Source organism: Podarcis gaigeae (assembly GCF_964106915.1).
Source record: "Podarcis gaigeae genome assembly, chromosome: 16".
Classification (NCBI taxonomy): Eukaryota; Metazoa; Chordata; class Lepidosauria; order Squamata; family Lacertidae; genus Podarcis; species Podarcis gaigeae.
In genome coordinates, this window is record NC_139693.1 from 28391772 (window position 1) to 28413493 (window position 21722).

General features: G+C 45.7%; 1 protein-coding gene and 1 pseudogene across 2 annotated transcripts; one reads left to right on the plus strand and one right to left on the minus strand.

Moving 5' to 3' along the window:
* Positions 1 to 2535: 2535 nt before the first annotated feature.
* LOC310834102 (testis-specific serine/threonine-protein kinase 2 pseudogene) lies at positions 2536 to 4104 on the plus strand (annotated as a pseudogene). The gene has a single exon. The product of its transcript is annotated as a testis-specific serine/threonine-protein kinase 2 pseudogene (transcript).
* Positions 4105 to 8279: 4175 nt separating this feature from the next.
* On the minus strand, positions 8280 to 19920 carry ESS2 (ess-2 splicing factor homolog). Its single transcript, XM_083717329.1, has 10 exons — positions 19474 to 19920; positions 17001 to 17169; positions 16352 to 16447; positions 15851 to 16020; positions 14552 to 14672; positions 13970 to 14103; positions 12254 to 12356; positions 11239 to 11348; positions 9845 to 9960; positions 8280 to 9349 (listed from the first exon to the last, which is right to left on the minus strand). Exons 1-10 carry the CDS (start codon positions 19903 to 19905, stop codon positions 9064 to 9066), a joined length of 1737 nt encoding a protein of 578 aa, XP_083573455.1. The 5' UTR covers positions 19906 to 19920; the 3' UTR covers positions 8280 to 9063.
* Positions 19921 to 21722: the final 1802 nt, after the last annotated feature.

Genomic DNA, 21722 nt, shown 5'->3' on the forward strand with positions numbered 1-21722 from the left:
ACCAAAATCGGAAACTGAGAAGACACAACTTAAGAACTACCGTCCCATCTCCCTTTTAAATGTGGATTACAAAATATTTGCAGATATTTTGGCAAGCAGACTTAAAAGAGTCTTAAACAAAGTAATTCATAAAGATCAGGCAGGCTTTCTCCCAGGTAGACATATGTTTCCAACACAAGGAACATCATTGACATTTTGGAACTTTTGCAAACAAACATAAATACAAAAGCAGTGTTAATTTTTATAGACGCGGAGAAGGCCTTTGATAATATCTCTTGGAAATTTATGAAGGGGAATTTAAAAGAAATGGGAGTGGGACGGGGTTTTGAAAATGGGATTGATGCAATATATTCAGAACAAAAGGCTAAATTGATAGTTAACAATGTGGTTACAGAAGAGTTTAAAATTGAAAAAGGTACACGACAAGGCTGCCCGATTTCCCCTCTGTTATTCATTTCGGTCCTGGAGGTGCTCTTGAATAGGATTAGAGGGGACCGGTTGGTGCAAGGGATTCAGGTCGGAGCGAAACAATATAAACTTAAAGCTTTTGCAGATGACCTAGTCTTGACCTTGCAGGAGCCAGAATCTAGTACAAAAAGAGTATTACAACTGATTCAAGACTTTGGTCGGGTGGTGGGATTTAAACTAAATAAACAGAAAACCAAGGTGTTGGGGAAAAACTTGACAGATACAGAGTCAGAACGGTTTCAGAGAGAAACAGAACTAACTGTGGTTAAAAAAGTAAAGTACCTAGGGGTACACATAACAGTAAAAAATCTGAGTCTATTTAAGGATAATTATGAAAAATGTTGGTCTGAAATTAAGAGAGACTTGGACAGTTGGTCAAAATTGAAGCTTTCTTTGTTAGGCCGAATTGCTGCCATTAAGATGAATGTATTGCCAAGGATGTTGTTTTTGTTTCAAACATTGCAAATTGTGGACAAGACGGAGTGTTTCCGGAAGTGGCAGAGAGATATTTCTAAATTTGTCTGGCAGGGCAAAAAGCCCAGAATTAAGTTTAAGATATTAACTGATGTGAAAGAAAGAGGGGGCTTCGCCCTGCCAGACTTAAAACTGTACTATGAAGCCGCAGCTTTCTGCTGGCTAAAAGACTGGCTACTTCTTGAAGACACTGAAGTGTTGGATTTGGAAGGTTTTAACAATGCTTTTGGCTGGCATGCATATTTATGGTATGATAAAGTTAAGATCAATAAGGCCTTTAAGAACCATATTGTCAGGAAAGCAGTATTTAATGTCTGGACAAAATATAAAGACTTATTGGAAAACAAAACTCCGAGGTGGCTGTCCCCTCTGGAAGCTAAGGCCCGAAAAAGACCCAATATGGAGGCCAAATGGCCAAAATATTGGGAAATATTAGAAAAAGACGGTGACAATTGGAAATTGCAGAGTTTGGAGAAAATGGAGGGTAAAGTGCGAGACTGGTTACATTACGCCCAGATTAAAGAAGTTTTTAAAAATGACAAAAAACTAGGGTTCCAGGTGGAGAAATCGAAGTTGGAGACAGAACTGTTAGAACCAAAGACTAAGGTACTATCAAGAATGTATAACCTGCTGTTAAAATGGAATACACAAGACGAACTGGTTAAATCTGCTATGATAAAGTGGGCACAGGATATTGGGCATAACATTATGTTTGAGGACTGGGAAAGGTTGTGGACCACTGGGCTGAACTTCACTGCATGTAATGCTTTGAAGGAAAATGTAATGAAAATGATATATAGATGGTACATGACCCCAGTTAAACTTGCCAAAATATACCATTCGTCTGATAATAAATGTTGGAAATGTAAGGAAAATGAAGGAACATTCTTTCACCTCTGGTGGACCTGCCCTAAAGTGAAGGCCTTCTGGGAAATGATATATAATGAGCTGAAAAAGGTATTTAAGTATACCTTCACCAAGAAACCAGAGGCCTTCCTCTTGGGTATTGTCGGCCAGGGGGTGTTAAAGAAGGACCGAACATTTTTTATGTATGCAACAACAGCAGCAAGGATACTTATTGCCAAGAACTGGAAGACTCAAGATCTACCCACACTGGAAGAATGGCAGATGCAGCTGATAGACTATATGCAATTGGCAGAGATGACCGGCAGAATCCGAGACCTGGGAGAAGAAAGGATGGAAGAAGATTGGAAGAAATTTAAAACTTATTTACAAAAATATTGTAATTTGATTGAATGTTAAGAAGGATGCTTGATCATAAATAATTGGCCACCACTAAACTAGATTGAAATTAGATGATAAGTGAGATTAAGGAAAAGACAAATCCTTTGGGAGAACTATTAGATTATATTTAAATGAGTGGATATAAGATTGAAAACAAGATGATAATTTGCTTGGAAAAACTTTTTAACAATGTAAGTGGGAGCGGGAGACGTGAGGAAGTCCAAATGAGTTATGGAATTTTGTGTATGACATAAGCAATGTTGTTTGTTATTTATGCTTTTTTCTTATAATTTTTTTAAATAAATATTTATAAAAAAAAAGAACAGAGATGGGTTGTTTGTTTTTAAAGAACCTATAATGTTCCCTCACCAAAGATCATTTGTCTCTGAGGTTGATATTGACTATTATATCACAGACTGCTAGTTGCTTAATGCTAGTTGTGACATCACATGGAGACATCACCCGATAAACAATGCTCAAAATTCTATGTCATCTAACTTCCCAGAACCAGGCAACCCTCCAATGACCAACGATGGAATACCTAGTAAGTGGCTGGAAGAGTACGCCAACAACGTGACCAAACTTATCTTTGCGTCTGCCTATAGCACGATGGACGACGCTGCCATCCTTAAAAAAAGAGGCTACATCATGGGAGGAAATTTGGGAGAAGGCTCTTACGCCAAGGTGAAATCGGCCTTTTCGGAACGGCTGAAATTTGACGTAGCAGTAAAAATCATAGACAGGAAGAAAGCTCCGCTGGACTTTCTGGAGAGGTTCCTTCCGAGGGAAATAGACATCTTAGCCAAAGTGAACCACCGATCCATCATAAAAACCTATGAGATCTTCGAGACGTCAGATGGCAAAGTCTACATCGTGATGGAGTTAGGAGTCCAGGGGGATTTGCTGGAGTTCATCAAGAGCAAAGGGGCAATGCCCGAAGACATTGCGAGGAAGATGTTCCGCCAGCTATGCGCTGCTATAAAATACTGCCATGATTCTGACATTGTCCACCGGGACTTGAAATGTGAAAACCTTCTTCTGGACAAAGATTATCACATCAAGCTTTCGGACTTTGGCTTCTCCAAGCGCTTGACCCGCGATGAAGACGGCAAAATTATCCACAGCAAGACCTTCTGCGGTTCTGCTGCTTATGCTGCCCCAGAGGTGCTGCAAGGCATCCCCTACGAGCCCAAGATCTACGATATGTGGAGCCTAGGGGTCATTCTGTACATCATGGTCTGCGGCTCCATGCCTTACGACGACTCCAACATTCGGAAGATGCTGAGGCTGCAAAAGGAACACCGGGTGCACTTCCCCAAGTCGAAAAACCTGACCATGGAATGCAAAGACCTCATCTACCGCATGCTCCAACCGGACGTCGCCCGGCGGCTCCACATCGACGACGTTTTGAGCCACGTGTGGATGCAGCCCCCCAAACCCAAGTGCGTCTCGACGACTTCTGTCATGAAAAACGGGGAGAGTTCCCGGACTGAGTGCGATCACAAGCCAAATCACAAAAGTGAAGTGCAAGTCAGCGGCAAATCAGAGTCCAAACAGGCTGGACATTCCCGGCTGGAGGTAGCCGAAGGAGTGGGGAAACTGGGGGAAATCGGGAAACCAGACAACCTGGCAGACGATGTCGTGCTGCCCCAGTTTGAGAACACGGAAATCTGATACACCTGGACCAACAGATGCCCATTCACTCAGGCAACAGAGAATAGGTAGCCCAAATGCCCAATCAAATGGACAAGGTGGTTTTGGGGTCAGGAGAAGATAAAAGATTAGTGGAGGAAGCAATCAGAAAAGCAGACTAAATGAAAGTAAAGAGGTTTCTTTATAAGCACTTTTATACTTATATATATATCGATACCTATAAAAGGACACAATATTATTAAATATTTTATACCTTGATAAATATTTTACTGTAATTGCCCACTGCCTATGAACCAAAACGGGTGGTGTTTTTAATCACCTTGGAATTAAGCTGACGTGCCTTTGAAAATACAAGGTTTTACGCTCTCCAAGGCCTCACTAAAGAGGCAGGCAGTTGCAGAGAGAGTCTCAAGGTTCTCTTGAAACCCACTCCATCTTTTAGGCCCCACCTGCAGCCCTGTAACAGTTTATACTGTCATGGCTTCCCCCAAAGAATTATGGGAACTGTGGATTGTTAAGGGTGCTGAGTGTTGTTAGGAGACCCAGATTCCCAGAACTACAATTCTCAAAGTGGTTTCACTGTCAGTCTGTGAATGAATAATAAATAAGCAATAACAAAAAATAATTGTAGCCCTGGGAGGGAAATAGGTTTCCTAACTCCCAGCGCCCTTAACAGACCACAGTTCCCAGAACTGGGGGGAGTCGTGGCAATTCAAAGTGGGTGTGGCATGGCTTTAAACATTTAGTGTGTATGGGGGCTTTGTGAGCTTGCTTAACTCAAACAGACAAAAGGACATATCTATGTCATTTGCCTGCATTTCTCCCTCTGCAAAATAAATAATGTTAGATGTCAATGGACAACTCCAAATTGTAAGAAGCAATCACTTCCTTAATACAGTGGTACCTTGGTTCTCAAACTAAATCCGTTCCGGAAGTCCGTTTCAAAATCAAAGTGTTCCAAAACCACGGCGCGCTTTCCCATAGAAAGTAATGCAAAATTGATTAATCCATCCCAGACTTTTAAAAACGACCCCTAAAACAGCAATTTAACATGAATTTTACTATCTAACGAGACCATTGATCCATAAAATGAAAGCAATAAACAATGTACTGCAGTCACACAATAAATCAATCAATCAGTAGCTGAACTGGGTTCCACACAGTCACAAAAATAAAAAAGAGCCACAAAAACGCAAAATAAATAGCAAAAACAGACAGACCTCAGTGTAACACTCAAAACGAAAGTGTAGCACTCAAATCGGAAGCATAACACTCAAAACAAAACACATCCAGCTTCCAGAAAAAGTTCGCAAACCGGAATACTTACTTCCAGGTTTGCAGCGTTTGGGTTCCAAGTTGTTCAAGTACCAAGGCTTTTGAGAACCAAGGTATCACTGTACAATTTTTGGCAGAGAGCCTTACACACCAGAAAAAGACTGGAATAATCATTCCCTGCTAAGCTGCCCGAATTTCATTTGGTTATTTAGATGTAGGTTTGGAGCTTAATGCGTTGCAGATTCAGCTCTCCTCCAAGCCAAGCCAAGCTAACTAAAGTGCCACTTTCCCCAAAGGATGCTGTGCCAAAGAGGTAGGCAATCTGGGGTCCTCCAGACGTTGCCCAGCCATGACAATTATCCCTGATCACTGGCCATGCTGGCTGCAGCTGATGGGGATGGGAGCCCAAAAACATGATCTAGAGCAGTGTTTCCCAGCCTTGGGCCTCCAGCTGTTTTTGAACTACAATTCCCATCATCCCTGACCACTGGTCTTGCTAGCTAGGGATGATGGGAGTTGTAGTCCAAAAACAGCTGGAGGCCCAAGGTTGGGAAACGCTGATCTAGAGGACCACAGGTTCTGCATCTCTGCCCTAAAGCTCTGCAGCGAAGAGAGGAAGTCAGTTCACTAATTGATTGTTAGAACGGTTTAAGTTTGTGGTGTAGACGTGCCATAGGTTTACTTGGGCCTATAGTTTTGTAGGGCAAATAAGAGCTTTGCTTTCCTCCTGTCTATAATACACAGTGTTTTTTGCAAGCAGAACAAACTTCCCTATACAACCCGGTTCCCCTCTCAGACCTACAACTGAGTGGTTCAATGGTCAATCCATTTTCATAGGTAAACTCTGGGAATTGTGAACACAGTAGTCTCCTAACAACTCTCAGCATCCTTAACAAACTACAGGTCCCATAATTCTTTGGGGGGAAACTGTGACCATTTAAAGTGGTATAGTGCTTAAATGTTAAGGTGTGAATATAGCCATAGTGATATCTGCAACTGGATGGTGAAACTGTGAAGTTTACTTATTGTTTTTGCCGGGTTTTTCCAAGCACAGAGACAACTTGGTGTTTAATTCTGACGTCGAGTAATAGTTCAGGAAGTTGATTTTGCAATGCCTTGCTTGCTGAGGCCTACGTCCCCCACCACTGCAGTCTACATGAAGAAATACATGTGAAAAAATTGTACAGCGAAAATGCAAGAACAGTGTGCATTTGACTCAAGAAGTCCCGACCGACTCACATATTTGTTTATGTTTCCTGCAAATATTTTTCATTGGCATTCCTCCAGTGAGAATAAGCCTATCAGCAAAGGATGGGGAAGCTGCGGTCCTCTAAATACTAACGGACTCCAACACCCATCAACTGCAACCAGCAAGTCCAATGATCAAGGATGATGGGAGCTGGAGTACAGGAACGTACAGAGGACCACAGCTTCCCCCATCCATGCTATAGGCTGCTTGGATTAAAGAAAATGGGCTCCTGGTGGCCCCCCAATAATTGTCTTTTGCTAAGATGGTATTAAGAAACATCCTGGAAATGTTATATATTCTCAAGTCTCCCCTCTTCTGGTGATGTCTAACAAAACAAAGTCAGTGACAGATCAGAGATACCTTGACCTTGCTATTACGATTTAATGTAAGGTAAAGGTAGAGGTACCCCTGACCATTAGGTCCAGTCGTGGCTGACTCTGGGGTTGCAGCGCTCATCTTGCTTTATTGGCCGAGGGAGCCGGCGTACAGCTTCTGGGTCATGTGGCCAGCATGACTAAGCCGCTTCTGGTGAACCAGAGCAGCACACAGAAACGCCATTTACCTTCCCACCAGAGCGGTACCTATTTATCTACTTGCACTTTGACATGCTTTCGAACTGCTAGGTGGGCAGGAGCAGGGACCGAGTAACCGGAGCTCACCCTGTTGCAGGGATTCGAATCACCGACCTTCTGATCGGCAAGTCCTAGGCTCTGTGGTTTAACCCACAGCGCCACCTGTGTCCCATGATTTAATGTACAATACACTAACTAATCTCTGCCTGGTTTTATTTTACAAGAGTAAAAAGCTGCTCACACAACTAGGGGAAAAATGAGACTTGAATGTTGCTGTGCTGTGCTGGTAACCCTTGCGATATAGAGTCATGGCAACTTTCATTAAACCTCTAGGTAAGTTGCAGCATTTAGGACTTTTTAGTTTCGGGAAAAGGCAAGTTAAGAGGTGACATGACCGAAGTTTATAAAATGATGCACAGCATGGAGAAAATAGATAAAGAAGTTTTTTTCTCCCTCTCTCATAGCACTAGAACTCATAAGATAAAGAAACTCAACAAGTTAGAAAATTCACAACATATAAAAGGAAGGTTTTCACGCAGTGCATAGTTCAACTATGGAACTCGCTCCCACAAGAGGCAGTGATGGCCATCGACAAATGACTGTAGAATAGTAGACAAATTCATTGAGAGGGATGTCAAGGGCTAATAGACATGATGGCTATGCTCTTCCTCCACATTTGGAAGCCGAAATGCTTTAGAATTCCAGCTGCTAAAAACCAGAAAAGTGAGAGCTCTTGTGCTCGGGTCCTGTTTGTAGGCTTCCCAAAGGCATCTGGGTGGCCACTGTGAGAACAGGATGCTGACTAGACAGACCATTGGCCTGATCCAGCTAGCCCTTCTTATGTTCTTCTGATATAGACAAGTGGTGCAGTGAATTCCAAGTGCCACCCATTTCTGCACACCTGAAATCATTAACACATAATGACTTATTGGTTCCAAGAGAGACTAACTAAATGGCTTTCTAAGATCAGAACTCCATTGCCTGGAAAGCCTTCCCTGTAGTAGAGGGATGGCCAACCTGGGGCCTTCCAGATGTTGTTAAGACTCCAACTCCCATCAGCCCCAGCCAGCATATCCAATGGTCAAGGATGCTGGGGGCTGGAGTCCAATGACATTTGAAGGCTACAGCAATAGCCGGACTCTGGCATACTTTGCCAGTCCCAAAATTAATCAGGCTCCCACTTTGTGAGCCTTTCACTGGAACTGAAAGCACATTTCCCTGAAAATTCAATATATTAACACTTCCTAATACTGCTCCCAGTTTTAACTTGCAATATGTTTTACCTCTGCTGCTGTTGGTTTTTTATTTAGGTTTTCTGTTCTTATTACTTTTACACACAGTTCTTCAGTTGTACACGTACTTTTTATTGATTATATACTATATGCTTTACCAAGTGTGTGGTATGCTGCTCTGGATACTGTTGGTAGAAGAGCAAAATATACAAAAATAAATTACTATTTTTAAAAATAAAACCAACCTTTTCCAGCTTTGGGGGGTATCATGCTTACACATCCCATAACCAAAGCCAGGCTTCCTGTAGGCATCTGAGAGCAAAAGCTCTGGCCCTCCCAAGCAGAAAAAGCAATTCTCCACATCTGCCAATTGCCACACGTCACTGAGAAGTAGCCTGAAAGTCATTCCCTGGATGAATAATGTAAAGCTGGAAAGTGGCTCTCATATATTCATCAGAATTTTTCCAACAGTGATGTTGAGAGCTGCAGGCATACCCTCGATTTGTGCTGAATCTTTATCCCAAGGCTTTCTGTTTTCAATAAATAAAAACATACGCCTGTACAGACAGAATCAGAGGCACCCAAACGCAAACAACAAGGTCCCCTTTGTGTCACATACATCATTTCAACTACAGTCTTTCTTTCCTTGGCTCCTGGGCTCATGTAGCACAGAAGGTGACAAAGATCAAACCTGACGCCTGGCCAAAAAAGGCTTCTTCTACCTGTGTTACTCCTTGCAGCTGACAAAAGTGCAGCAGCAACACAGGTTTGGAGGGTAGACACAATCCTGAAAATCTGGGCAGCCCTTCTTGTCGCTATTGTGTCTATTCTGTCTGCTATATCCACATACTCTGCTATGCATGGTCCTGCAGAGGAGAAAGAGAGATGCCATTCCTCAGAAAAAATCCGAGGCTTTGCGTCTTTTAGGCAGCTGCAGCAGATTGTCCGTGATTGAGGTGGGGTCCTGAGTCCCTGGTGTTTGAGACGCTGTCCTGGAAGTTGGGGTGACAGTGGGTGTCTGCGGCCCACCTGCCGGGGTCTTGTAGCCAGGTGTGCTCAGGTGTGCAGGGGACGGGGTGTAGCTGGCTCGGAGGGCTTTGTCTGTGAATTTGCTGGCAGTCCTGTTTACTAAGCGTTGCATGGCTGGTGACATCGCTGGGTTTAGTCCTTTGGGAGTAAGACTAGAAGAAGAAAAAGAAACACATGGGTTTTTAAAATAAAACCAATAATAATTTTAGTTAAGAGACGACTTGCATTGGTTGGTTGTGACTAGGTAAGGCTCTATCTGCAATATCCATGTAAAAGTATCATGGCACCGCTTTAAACAGTCATGGCTTCTTCCAGAGGCTGCTGAGAGTTGTTAGGAGACCCCCTATTCCCCACACAGAACTACAATTCACACAGTACCCAGAAAAGAGGATTGTTTACCTCCCAGACATAGCCCTGGCTACCAAAAAGGTACCTGAAGAACAGATGAAGCAGAGCATTCAATATCTACCACTAAGCTAAGACATCCAATTTCTTTGCTTCTAAAAATCAACATCCAAAATTCAGGTTAGCTATTCTGGCACTCTAAAAATGCCAAGTCTTCCTGTTTTCCCCCCAATGTGTTTTTCCTCTTGAATGCTGCAGTTAGCTTTTTGGAAAAGAGGCCCCTGATTTTAGCAAAGTCTCACCTGGCGAGGTTCTCCGTGACTCTTCTTAAAGCTTCCTGCTTTTTTGCTCGGTTCTTAGCAGCTGCCTCGTTGGCCATCTTAAGCCCTAGCCTCTCTCTGCGACCAGGCTCCAGGATCTGGGAAAAGACCAGGGGTTACCGGTGCTACACAAGAAACTCAACTTTCCAGCCATAGGTTCATTGCTCACGTGTGCTTTTGCTATGAAAGCAATGTAGCCAGAGGTGGGGAACCTATGGATGTTATTGGATTCCACCTCCATCCCTGCATTGAACATTTCCAGGGCAAACACAGAAGCTCTACACCTTGTGCTCCAAACTCTTCAAAAGTGCTACTCAAACTAGGGCAGTAAGAGATCTTAGAGCCTAAGACTGGGGTAGGGGAACCTGTGGCTCTCTAGATGTTGCCTGACTACCTCCCATCATCCTCAACTACTGAGATGTTGTTTAGGGCTTATGCGAGTTGGAGTCCACCATCCAGAGGGCATCACGTCAGCTACCCCTGGGCTAGAGTAATGGATTGGTTCAGAGAGACCCGGGTTATAATTCCAGGTATGAGACAAAGCTCACTGGGTGATCTGAGGTTGGTCACCATCTCTCAGCCTGACCTACCTCCCAGGCAACTGGGCAAGTACGTGGTGGTGAGAGAACTTAATATGTCGCCCTGAAGCAGAAACAGAAAGGTGCACACACCCTTCTCACTTAACTGCAAAAATACACAAGAGTGTAAAACTGAAACACCCTCTATATGAGCCACCTCCTTAAAGTTGCTTCGCTTTTGCAAGAAGTATACTGGTGGGTTTTTTTTACAGAAAAGGTACATCAAGGGCAAAGATGAAACACTGATCTCTAAACTTTGATGTGCTGGATGGATGTGCTGGATAGCTTTAATAATAACTGCCGTCCATCAATGCCCTCCCACTGCATGCAATTTTGACTGCTAGGAGACACGCATTTCTTCTTCACCTTTTTGCCCATTTATCACAGCAAATGCAGGTGTACTGCAAAGGCAGCAGACGAGCTCTAAAGCCTTTGGGCCCAGATGACTGTGCAGTGGGTGATGGGGTTGAACCAGGGAAAAGAAACACCAGGCATCAAGATTCCCTTACCTTCACCATAGGAAGCGGGCAGCAGGAGAAGACTCACAAATGCCCTGCTGCTTTTGTCACTTTGTTCCCGCTGGCTACTGGTGCACACTCAGAGCAAGTCAGCTCGGGGCTTTAATATGCCCGAGGCTAGAACAGATGTTTCTGATGCCCAAGTGGCAATTGCTGTACCTTGCATGCTATTTCAGCCAACTTCCCCCACCCAGCTGGAAGTCACAACCTCATTTGTGCAGCCAGGCTCCACCCAGTTTGCACAGCAGACAATGTTCTGAGAAACTCGCCCTTTAAATACCTTGAAGGCTGGTCCAGGGGTCCTGTCTACATACGGCGTGTCAGAGCCTTCTAACCTCAAAGGGGTGCTTTCAATCTCACCCCACGTCATAAGAGGGGAGTCGTTCACACCTATGAATAGAGTTTCACAAGTTAAGTCTAATGAGACGGACTTATGGCAGGCTTTTTGCTTAAATATTGCCAGTTATAGCTTGAACTGCAGTTGTGGTAGCCTTCAATTAAATCCACAAGAACTACCTTGGGGGGGGGGGAATCGTGGTTGCCCAATTGCTATGCAGCCTGACCCTAGCTAAGCAGGTCAGTAATAAAGTCTAAACCACAGAGCCTAGGGCTTCCCGATCAGAAGGTCGGCAGTTTGAATCCCTGCGACGGGGTGAGCTCCCGTTGCTCGGTCCCTGCTCCTGCCCACCTAGCAGTTCGAAAGCACGTCAAAGTGCAAGTAGATAAATAGGTACTGCTGCGGTGGGAAGGTAAACGGTGTTTCTGTGCACTGCTCTGGTTCGCCAGAAGCGGCTTAGTCATGCTGGCCACATGACCCGGAAGCTGTCTGCAGACAAACGCCGGCTCCCTCGGCCTATAGAGCGAGATGAGCGCCGCAACCCCCGAGTCGTCCGCGACTGGACCTAACGGTCAGGAGTACCTTTACCTTTTAATAAAGAGTTAAAGGGACAGGCACCCTCTCCTCTCCATACCTTAGCTGACTGCCCACAAACACTCTCTCCATTATGTGCTCCCTATTACTAGCCAATGCCAGGAATCACAATGTAATTGTTTACTCCATGAGCCATCCCCTTGCTTGAACCTGTTAGAAAGCTATGCTTTCTTCCCCATAACCCTGCAGAATTATCTCCTGTGGCTGAAACTGCCCTTTCCCAATGAACAAGGTTTTCTGGATTCGGGGGGCTAAGCATTCAATCACATTTGCTAATAAAATATCAGTTTTGCCTTGTCTAAGTGCAAGCTAATTTATTTTTCTACAACACAATTCTCGGTATTCCCCGCCCGCCTCTTCTTACCGGGAGCTGGGGAGGGTGTGGCCACAAATCCATATCCATTGACCTTTGGCGATTCCTGGGGAATGAGCTCCTTCCCATCAGGACCTACTTTACCCTGCTTGTACTAGATTTCGCAAAGGAAAAAAAAGAAAAGTTTGGTAACAATTGCTTACATAGATTCAAAAAGCTTGCTTAACATTTTATGTATTTTTAAAAATTATTTCAAATATTTATACCACTTAATCCTGAACCATATAGTATAGTATAGTATAGTATAGTATAGTATAGTATAGTATAGTATAGGATAGTATAGTATATACTAGTATACTAGTATAGTACAGTATAGTATAGTATATAGGCTCTGACTCTTTAACTCCTCTAAGGCAGATCTTGCATCAAGCTCCCCCCTCCCCAACTTCAACAAAAAAAATCTGCTTTTTTGTCTTAAACTGATTCTTCATCATTTGATTATTTTATAATGTTTGGCCATATACTTCACTGGTCATATTTGCACCTGATGCTAAACCAAGATTTAGCACGATGCTCATAAGCAAGGAAGATCCACAACAATCCTTCGGATCACACACTCCCCCTCTCAATGGCTGGCAGAAGGACTTCAAAGGCTTTTACTCATAGGTTTTACTTAAACCTAGCTTTTTCTGTCATCCAGACAAGGAATTGTGGTTTAATGTTTCTGAGCCAGATTTGAGGTTCTTGTATTCATTTACAAGGCCCTTTAGCAACTTAGTCCAGGATATCTTAAGAACAGACTGATCCTTTTTATCCCTGTCTAATCACTAAAATCCTTGGGGGAGTCTCAGCTGGAGGTCCCCTGTGGCTGAACTGCTCGGCTCATAAGCCTTGCAACTCCCTCCAAACTGAATTAGACAGGTGCCCTCCTTGCTGAACTTAAGAGGCACGACAGAGGCTTTCTTATTCAAGCAGGCATTAAAAGGTAGTGTTTGCGTTTCTGTTTGGTTTTACGATTTTTATTGATTTACTCTCCGCATGGTTAATTTTTATGTACATCGCTGACAAAGGCCAACAATTGAGCAGTATAGAAATGCACTAAATACAACACAATAGTTGTAATCAAGTCACCTTCAACACCCACATCTGAAGCTGGCTTGTTTTGCAACTGATCATGATCCCCTGTCTGGGTGTTATGGCAAGCCGTGATTAATAGGGGAGGAGTAAAAGCTTCCAAAGCCATCCTCCCAGCTGAACAAGGAGCAAAGGTGTTCGCATCCACGGCTTGCTGTGGTTCCCTCCTGTTCATTCACCACGGTTTTGTGCAAAATGCAAATGCAACCACTGACGGTCAATATAAACAGAGGAGAGCAAATAATAAATAATAATAATAATAATAATAATAATAATAATAATAATAATAATAATAATAATTTATTATGTATACCCCGTCCATCTGGCTGGGCTTCCCCAGCCACTCTGGGCGGCTTCCAGCCAAATATTAAAATACAGTAATGCAAAGTCTTCTGCAAGAGGCTCTCACCACTGGAACTCACCAGCCTTCTCTTTCCTATTTAAAATTGCATTTAATCAATTGAAGGACTTTAAAGATGCTCTGCTTAAAGCTCGTAAGGGTAGAATTTTCCCTCAGCTGCATGTATGGGGGGTGGGTGGAATATATAATTTTAAGTGTATCCATCTGTAAGTAGAGGAAACACACCGATTTCAAATAAAGAGGATGTGGGAATGTTAAATCAGCTCTCTAACCTGAGCATTGAGGGCTGCTGCCTGTTGGAGCTGGGATTTGCTCAAGGCTTGGCTGAACGGATCCTTCAGGAAACGGGTGTTTCTATGGACAACTTCCCGTGGCTTTTTAAACACATTCTCCTCTTCGGGAACACCTGGAAAAGGCAGAACATTAGCTTCAGACCGGAGGCCTGATATCAAAGCAGCAAACAAAAGTCTTGCCATTCGCAATTTTAAAAGAAAAATGTACTCCCATAAGCTAAGAATGAAAACTCAAATAGAAGAATAGAGGATGAGTTTTCTCACAATTACACTTCCATGCTCATCTCTCAATGGTGCAGGGAATGAATCAGTATCCCCCCCTCTCTACCCCATAATATTAGAACTCAGAAGGAGCACGTCAAGGGAAGCAATGACCAATTAGGCCCAACAAAATTATTAATTCTGAAAAGGTATGGAAAGATGAGAAGACACACAGGGAAGAAGATGCAGAGAATCCTGTCCGGCGTGTATGTGCGTGCACATACAAACACACACTTACAGCTATTGGTCCATTTGGCTGTCTCCATTTGCTGGAGACTCTTGCGACATCACTGAGCTCACCTGGTGGGTAATACATGAGGGAATTCTTAGCCTTGTACTCCCATGTCTCCACCCCAGCTTTTCCATTCGCCAGGGCCTGCTGCTCTTCTGCTGACGGAAGTGCCAGCTGCTCCTGGTGCCGCTGAAACAGATTTGCCAAAGATCTTCAGTGATGGGCACAAACGGTAGTACATAAGAGTGAAAAGGTGCAAATTAAGTGGGCCTGCAATTTACTTGGGGAGTATATAATTATTATCTTATAATAATTATAAGATATGCATGCCTTACTTTATTACTTTGTGTAACGCTTTGTGTCGAAACAGGGCTCAACCCCATTTTTTCCCACTAGAAGTCAAGACTGTGTGTATGGCACATACTGGTTCATCTACAGGCCCCAAGCACTTGACCATGACCAGATTGTTTGGCTAGAGTGAGTTTGCTGCATACCGTATTTTTCGCTCTGTAGGACGCACTTTTCCCCCTCCAAAAATGAAGGGGAAATGTGTGCGCGTCCTATGGAGCGAATGCAGGCTCCTTGGCTTCAGCGATAGCAACGCGAAGCCTCCAAAGTGCAGAGGGAGTGCTCCCTCCACGCTCCGGAGGCTTCGCGTTGCTTTCGCTGAAGACTGGAGAGCGAGAGGGGTCGGTGCGCACCGACCCCTCTCCTTCTCCAGGCTTCAGGGATAGCTGCCTGAAGCCTCCGGAGCGCAGCAGGAACTTGTGCTGCACTCCGAAGGCTTCAGGTTCCTTTTGCTGAAGCCGGGAGAGCAAGACTCTCCTGGCTTCAGTGAAAGGAACCCGAAGCCTTTGGCGGGCAGCGCGAGTTTCCACTGCGCTCCAAAAGCTTCAGGTGGCTATCAGCGATGCGCCTGTCATGCGAAGCCGGAAGAGGAACAGAAGGGTCTCCTTCTGTTCCTTCTCCAGCTTTGCTGAAGGGGTGCTGCGCAGTTCTCCCCTTCAGTGACGCGCCTATCCTGGCTTCTGCCTTAGCCCTGCGCAGCCTCTTCGGGCTTGGCCCTGAAGAGGCTTGGCGCAGTTATCCCAGAAGCCAGAACAGCCACACGGTATCCCAGAAGCCAGATCCCTCTTGCTGTTCTGGCTTCTGAGATTCAGAAAAAAAATAAAAATCTTGTTTTCCTCCTCCCAAAACTACGTGCGCCCTATGGAACGAAAAATATGGTATGCTTCAGGACCATAGGTGATCATTTCAGAAGAGAACGCAATCTAAAAGTCTTAAGGGAGGGCTGTGTTAGTGGTACTGTCTTACAAGGGAACATCAGTCTCCTACATAATGGAGATACACAAAGCTCTTTCCCGCACCTGGGCAAATTCCTCTTCTGCATCGTAGAGCCATGAATGCCTGGCTCTCTCCTTCTCTTCTGCCACGTCCATGATCTGCTCAAAGGAAGCGTTATCCTCGCTGGTGTGTTTTGCCAAGAAGCTGTCCAGGCTGGGCAGAGCATCTTTGCTCTCTTCTTCCTCCGTTTCACCTTTAGGAAAGTGGGGAGGAAGCAAACACAGGTAAGACTTTGAAGTCCTGCCTCACTCCTTCAAAGGATGGATTTCCCAATGCCTTGAAACAAGGCACCAATGAGGATACCAGAAGCTACGACACAATACAACTAGAGATGACAGGGATTGAACCTGAGATCTTTTTGCGTGTAAACCATGCGCTCTTATATCACCAAACTGCAGCCCTGCCCCCCCCCCCAATTTTTAATACTAGGGATACCAGGAGGAATTGTTTCACATCCTTCTCAGCCCTGAAACCAAACAGCAACATATAGAACAACCCAAACAAGCAAAATGAGAATTTCTTACCTTCCTCTGTAGTTTTCACTGGGAGCTTGGGTTTATTCAATGTGGAGGGGTCACCGGGATGAACCTCAGGTGTTTCAAACGTGGCTGGAGTAACATCTGTTCAAAAGTGTTTTTGAAAAAGCAATGATTTAGGAATGTATTGTTCCGAGAGCCAGCATAGACAAGGCTCTGGTTCAAATATCCACTGAGCCACAAAGTACAGTGTGTGTACTTGATTAACACAATCCCCATCCACCTAAGTACCTCACAGGATAAAAGGGGGTATCACATATCACATGTAGGGAACCTTTGGCCCACCAGATGATGCTGAACTACAAATCCCATCACCCCTGGCCACATACTTGCTGATGGGAGCTGTAGATCAGCAACACTTGTAGGGCCAAAGGTTCCATAAATGCTGCCTCTAACTCTTTTGAGAAACAGAAAAGACTGAAATGAAAAGCAAAAAAAAAAACTAAACAAAAAAACCCCAAAGAGTATTCTGGCCCCGTCAGCAGCATTATATGCAGGTTTCGGTGATGCATCTAAAATTGCTCTACTGAGTATTCGTTGCAAATCATAAAGACACCCCCAAATGACAAAGGAACATGTTCAAAACTCTATGATAAACATCAACACCAATAATCCAAGGATCCAAATAAATTCTTACATGGTGCAGGGGTGTCTTTGGAAGTTCTCCCCAAGGAAGAGCCAAATTTGATGGCTATCTGCCTCATTTTCTCCAAATCACCACTTTCTTCAGCATCTAGATAGTCCTTCTGAGCACGCAATTTCTCAACGTCAGGGAAAAAATCCCTTTGGATGATTTTCTCCAGGCTCTGCAAAATGCCAAATTAACAATGTTTCAGGGTAGGAGGAAAATTAAAAAATGAAAGGAACGTGTATTATAATTTTGTGGTCTGCACGGCAAGATCCTCAGAAATTTAGCTTAAGTAAAGGGGCTTGCTGGCCCAGGCCTGTCAAAAGTTCGACCCATGTGCCATGACACTTAGCAATGTATTCCATCTTACAATGTACCTGAGAAACCACCCCGAGACCAAGTATAGGGCATCATATAAATTCAATAAAATAAATAAATGCCTTGTTTTGCATCCAAGAAACAAAGGTTTTGATCCAAAACTCAGCTGGCCTAAATTAATATAACCACTGTCACCAGTGGAGATAGAAAACAGCCATCATGACGAGTAGACTTACGACTTTATAAGGTCTGCCTGTTGGCATCACCCACATTTACTTATTTTTCTTCTAAAGAAATATGTGCAGGATATTGCTTCTCAAGCAAGCCAACACCTGAATGTCCAAATCCAATGTCTGTCAGTTGTTCTGCAATGCTGCCTTCCTTACCGCCCTTCTAGTGTATGCATTTATTTTATTTTATTGATTTTCAATACATTATACATACTGCCAAGGACCTGCCCAACCCACCCGTGTCCAAGCTGCTTTCCCACGCCATTGTGTTGTTGCAAAAACAAAAAACCCACAGGGATCTTCAGTTAACGGGTGGGATATAAATACAGTAAACATAATAACAAGAACCCTTTGATGTAGACTTGGCAGGGGGAAAAATATAATGCATACACAGAGAGAGAGAGAGAAAAGGCCTGCAGTTACGTGCCGGGCATCTCTCCAATGGTTAAAACTGCATACAGTGGTACCTCTGGTTAAGTACTTCATTCGTTCCGGAGGTCCGTTCTTAACCTAAAACTGTTCTTAACCTGAAGCACCACTTTAGCTAATGGGGCCTCCTGCTGCTGCCGCCATCGCCGGAGCACGATTTCTGTTCTCATCCTGAAGCAAAGTTCTTAACCCGAGGTACTATTTCTGGGTTAGCGGAGTCTGTAACCTGAAGCGTATGTAACCTGAAGTGTATGTAACCCGAGGTAGCACTGTATACTAATAAACACATTAGACGTTTAATAATAATTATTATAGTTATTTATTGAATTTATATACTGCCCTACACCCAGGGGTCTCAGGGAAGATCACAGAATAAAATCAAGATATAAAACCACAAAATACATAATAAATATAACAACAACCCAATAGTCCACCCTACTATAAACAAACAAACAAACAAACAAACAAACAAACAATAATACCCCGCACAGCACCACACTGTCTCTCCAAACACCCAAGACAAGGAAATGCCCTGCCAGACCCCTCCACTCCCACTGAACCCTCCACCCCGCCAGACCCCCGCTGTCACCAGACGCCCAATCACCCCACCAGACACCCACCGCCAACCCCCCTCCCACCAGACCCCTCACCCCGCCAGACACCACTCCCACTGGACCCCCCACCCCACCAGACCCCCTCCCTCCCACCAGACACCCACCACCAACCCCCCCTCCCACCGGACCCCTCACCCCGCCAGACACCCCTCCCCACTCCCACTGGATCCCCCACCCCACCAGACACCCCCCCACTCCCACTGCACCCCCCGCCAAACCCCCGCTGTCACCGGACCCCCGATCACCCCACCAGACACCCACCGCCAACCCCCCTCCCACCAGACCCCTCACCCCGCCAGACACCCCTCCCCACTCCCACTGGACCCCCCACCCCACCAGACCCCCTCCCTCCCACCAGACACCCACCGCCAACCCCCCTCCCACCAGACCCCTCACCCCGCCAGACACCCCTCCCCACTCCCACTGGACCCCCCACCCCACCAGACCCCCTCCCTCCCACCAGACACCCACCGCCAACCCCCCTCCCACCAGACCCCTCACCCTGCCAGACACCCCTCCCCACTCCCACTGGACCCCCCACCCCACCAGACCCCCTCCCTCCCACCAGACACCCACCGCCAACCCCCCTCCCACCAGACCCCTCACCCCGCCAGACACCCCTCCCCACTCCCACTGGACCCCCCACCCCACCAGACCCCCTCCCTCCCACCAGACACCCACCACCAACCCCCCCTCCCACCGGACCCCTCACCCCGCCAGACACCCCTCCCCACTCCCACTGGATCCCCCACCCCACCAGACACCCCCCCACTCCCACTGCACCCCCCGCCAGACCCCCGCTGTCACCGAACCCCCCACCCCACCAGACCCCCTCCCTCCCACCGGACCCCATACCCCGCCAGACCCCCCGCTCCCATTCCCCTCGCTCGCCTGGATGTAGCTCTCCTCGTCCAGGACCCTCTTGCTGCTCTTGGGGGCCTCCTGGGCCGCCTCCTTCACCACAGCCACGGCGCCCGCCTCGGCCGGGACTGGCACCAGCGCTCTGGCCGAGGCGACGGCGGCGGGGCCCGTGTCGCCCATCTCTCCCGCCAGGCCCCGAAAATCCCAGCAACGGCACTTCGGTCGCCTTAGCAACGCGCCCGGGGGTCCTTCGGCCGCACGCAAAGGCCCGGACGGGGCGACGCACCCTCGCTTCCGGCAACAGCGACACCGACGCCCGGAAGCGGCGCGGCTAGATCCCACCCCTTTCCCCCCTCCCACGGAAAAGGTCGTGGGGAACCGCAAAGGCCTTCGGGATTTGTAGTGTCTGTGAGGGGGAAATTGCCTGGTCAGGAAACCACGCCTCGCTCCATCCGTCGCCATAGAGGTGTAAGCTGTTGATGTTGCCAAACAGCTGCAGCTTCCGGGTCTGTTTGGAAGCCGAGGTGCGGCTCGGTTTGGTTCAGCTGGTCTGCATTGCAGGGTTGGCGTGGTATCTCTTCCATTGGCGCCACTTGGGGTCCAATGGGGATCGAATGTGGCCCTCCAAGTCCAGCCCTCTAAAAGCTCCCCAGGGCACACACCTCACCCTGATTGATTGATTGATTGATTGATTCTCTTTCTCTGCTGCTTTTTATTCCAATAAATCCCAAAGCGGGGTTTGCGCTAATAACTAATAATAATAGTTTCATAATAACTGCCCCTCATTTATATAAATGCCTGCCATTATTATGTGGGAATGGTGCTTATTACAAGGGTGAAGATATCTCCAAAGTTGGGAGCTGTACTTCTTTGCTTTTAATGACTTTGATTATGTAACACAGCTCAGTGGCGTGGCGTGGGTTGTCAGCACCCGGGGCAAGGCAAGTAATTTGCACCCCCTAACCCGTGGATTTGCGCCCCCTAACCCATGGATTTGCGCCCCCTAACGATAACCCCCAGATGTTGCGCCCGGTGCGGCCGGCCCCCCCCTGCACCCCCAACGCTACGCCACTGACACAGCTGCAGAATGACAATAAAAATGTTGCTATTAATTAATGCGTTTTTCTGTGTGTTGTACATTGTCATCACTTCCCCCCTCCCCCGTGAAGCAAAAGAAAAATATTTACTAATAAATAAATAAAAATCCCAAATAATGGCCATTCATTGACCTAAGGGCAGCATTCGATAGTATCCCCAGGAGCATCCTCTGGGAAAAACTCACCCGCTGGGGCATCGACAGAAGGCTTCTCTGGCTAATAATCAAACTCCATGAGAACTCAGCGGCTAGAGTGAGATTCACCCCGGAGGGTGATCTCACCAATTCAATTCCCATTAACAGAGGTGTCCGACAGGGTTGTATATTGGCTCCATTCCTGTTCAATTTGTTCATAAGCGACATGAGGACTCCCCTAATAGAGGCTCAAGAAAGGATTCATGCACCCCGCCTAGCACTTTATCGCTGCCCTTTGTTACTATATGTGGATGACGCAGTCATCCTTTCCTTTTCTAGAGTAGGTCTCAGGAGGGCCTTGAAAATTTTTGGATCATATTGTAACGCAAATTCCCTTACAATTAATTATGGAAAATCTAAGATACTAGTTTTCTCAAAGAGCCGGAAACTCCATAATTGGAAAATTGATGGGAGAGCGATCGAACAAGTCTATAAATTCCAATATTTGGGAGTTTGGTTACAACATAACCTTAGATGGAAGGCCCATGTAGCCTATGTTACAAATAGAGCCAAAGCTATCTCCTTGGCGATCTTGCGATTCTTCTTCACCGATGGGGCCCTTCATATCCCATCGGCGTTGAAAGTCTTCAAGGCCAAGGTGATTCCAACAATTGCTTGTGCCATCTCAATTTGGGGGACTTTTGTCAATCTATCTCACCTAGAGGTTATTCAAAATCAGTTTTTAAGAGGGATATTGAAACTGCCCAACTGTGTAAGTAATACAGCGTTACGCATGGAACTTAACACTGTATCCCTGGAAAACGCTCTGTGGAAGCACATACTTTGTCACTGGTTATCTCTATGGCACAATCTCCCAAACTTGTACTTGATACAATGTATGTGGAGAGATGATTTCCAGAGCCCATGGGTTAAAAATTTACAGCTGAAAATTACGGCAATGGGAATCTCCCCATCCAAATTACTAGAGCAGGACATAGTTCCAGCTAAAAGAACAGTAACCTGTAAACTAGAGGAGATGGACTTGCAG

Bases quoted from the DNA above. Each gene is read 5' to 3' on its own strand.
- ESS2 (XM_083717329.1), bottom strand. From the start codon at position 19,905: ATGGCGACGGATGGAGCGAGGCGTGGTTTCCTGACCAGGCAATTTCCC. The intron at 17,170-19,473 runs GCGAGCGAGGGG...GGCATTTTGCAG, and splicing joins ACGAGGAGAGCTACATCCAG to AGCCTGGAGAAAATCATCCA. The intron at 9,961-11,238 runs GTATTTAAAGGG...GTCTTTTCCCAG, and splicing joins CCCCTGGACCAGCCTTCAAG to ATCCTGGAGCCTGGTCGCAG.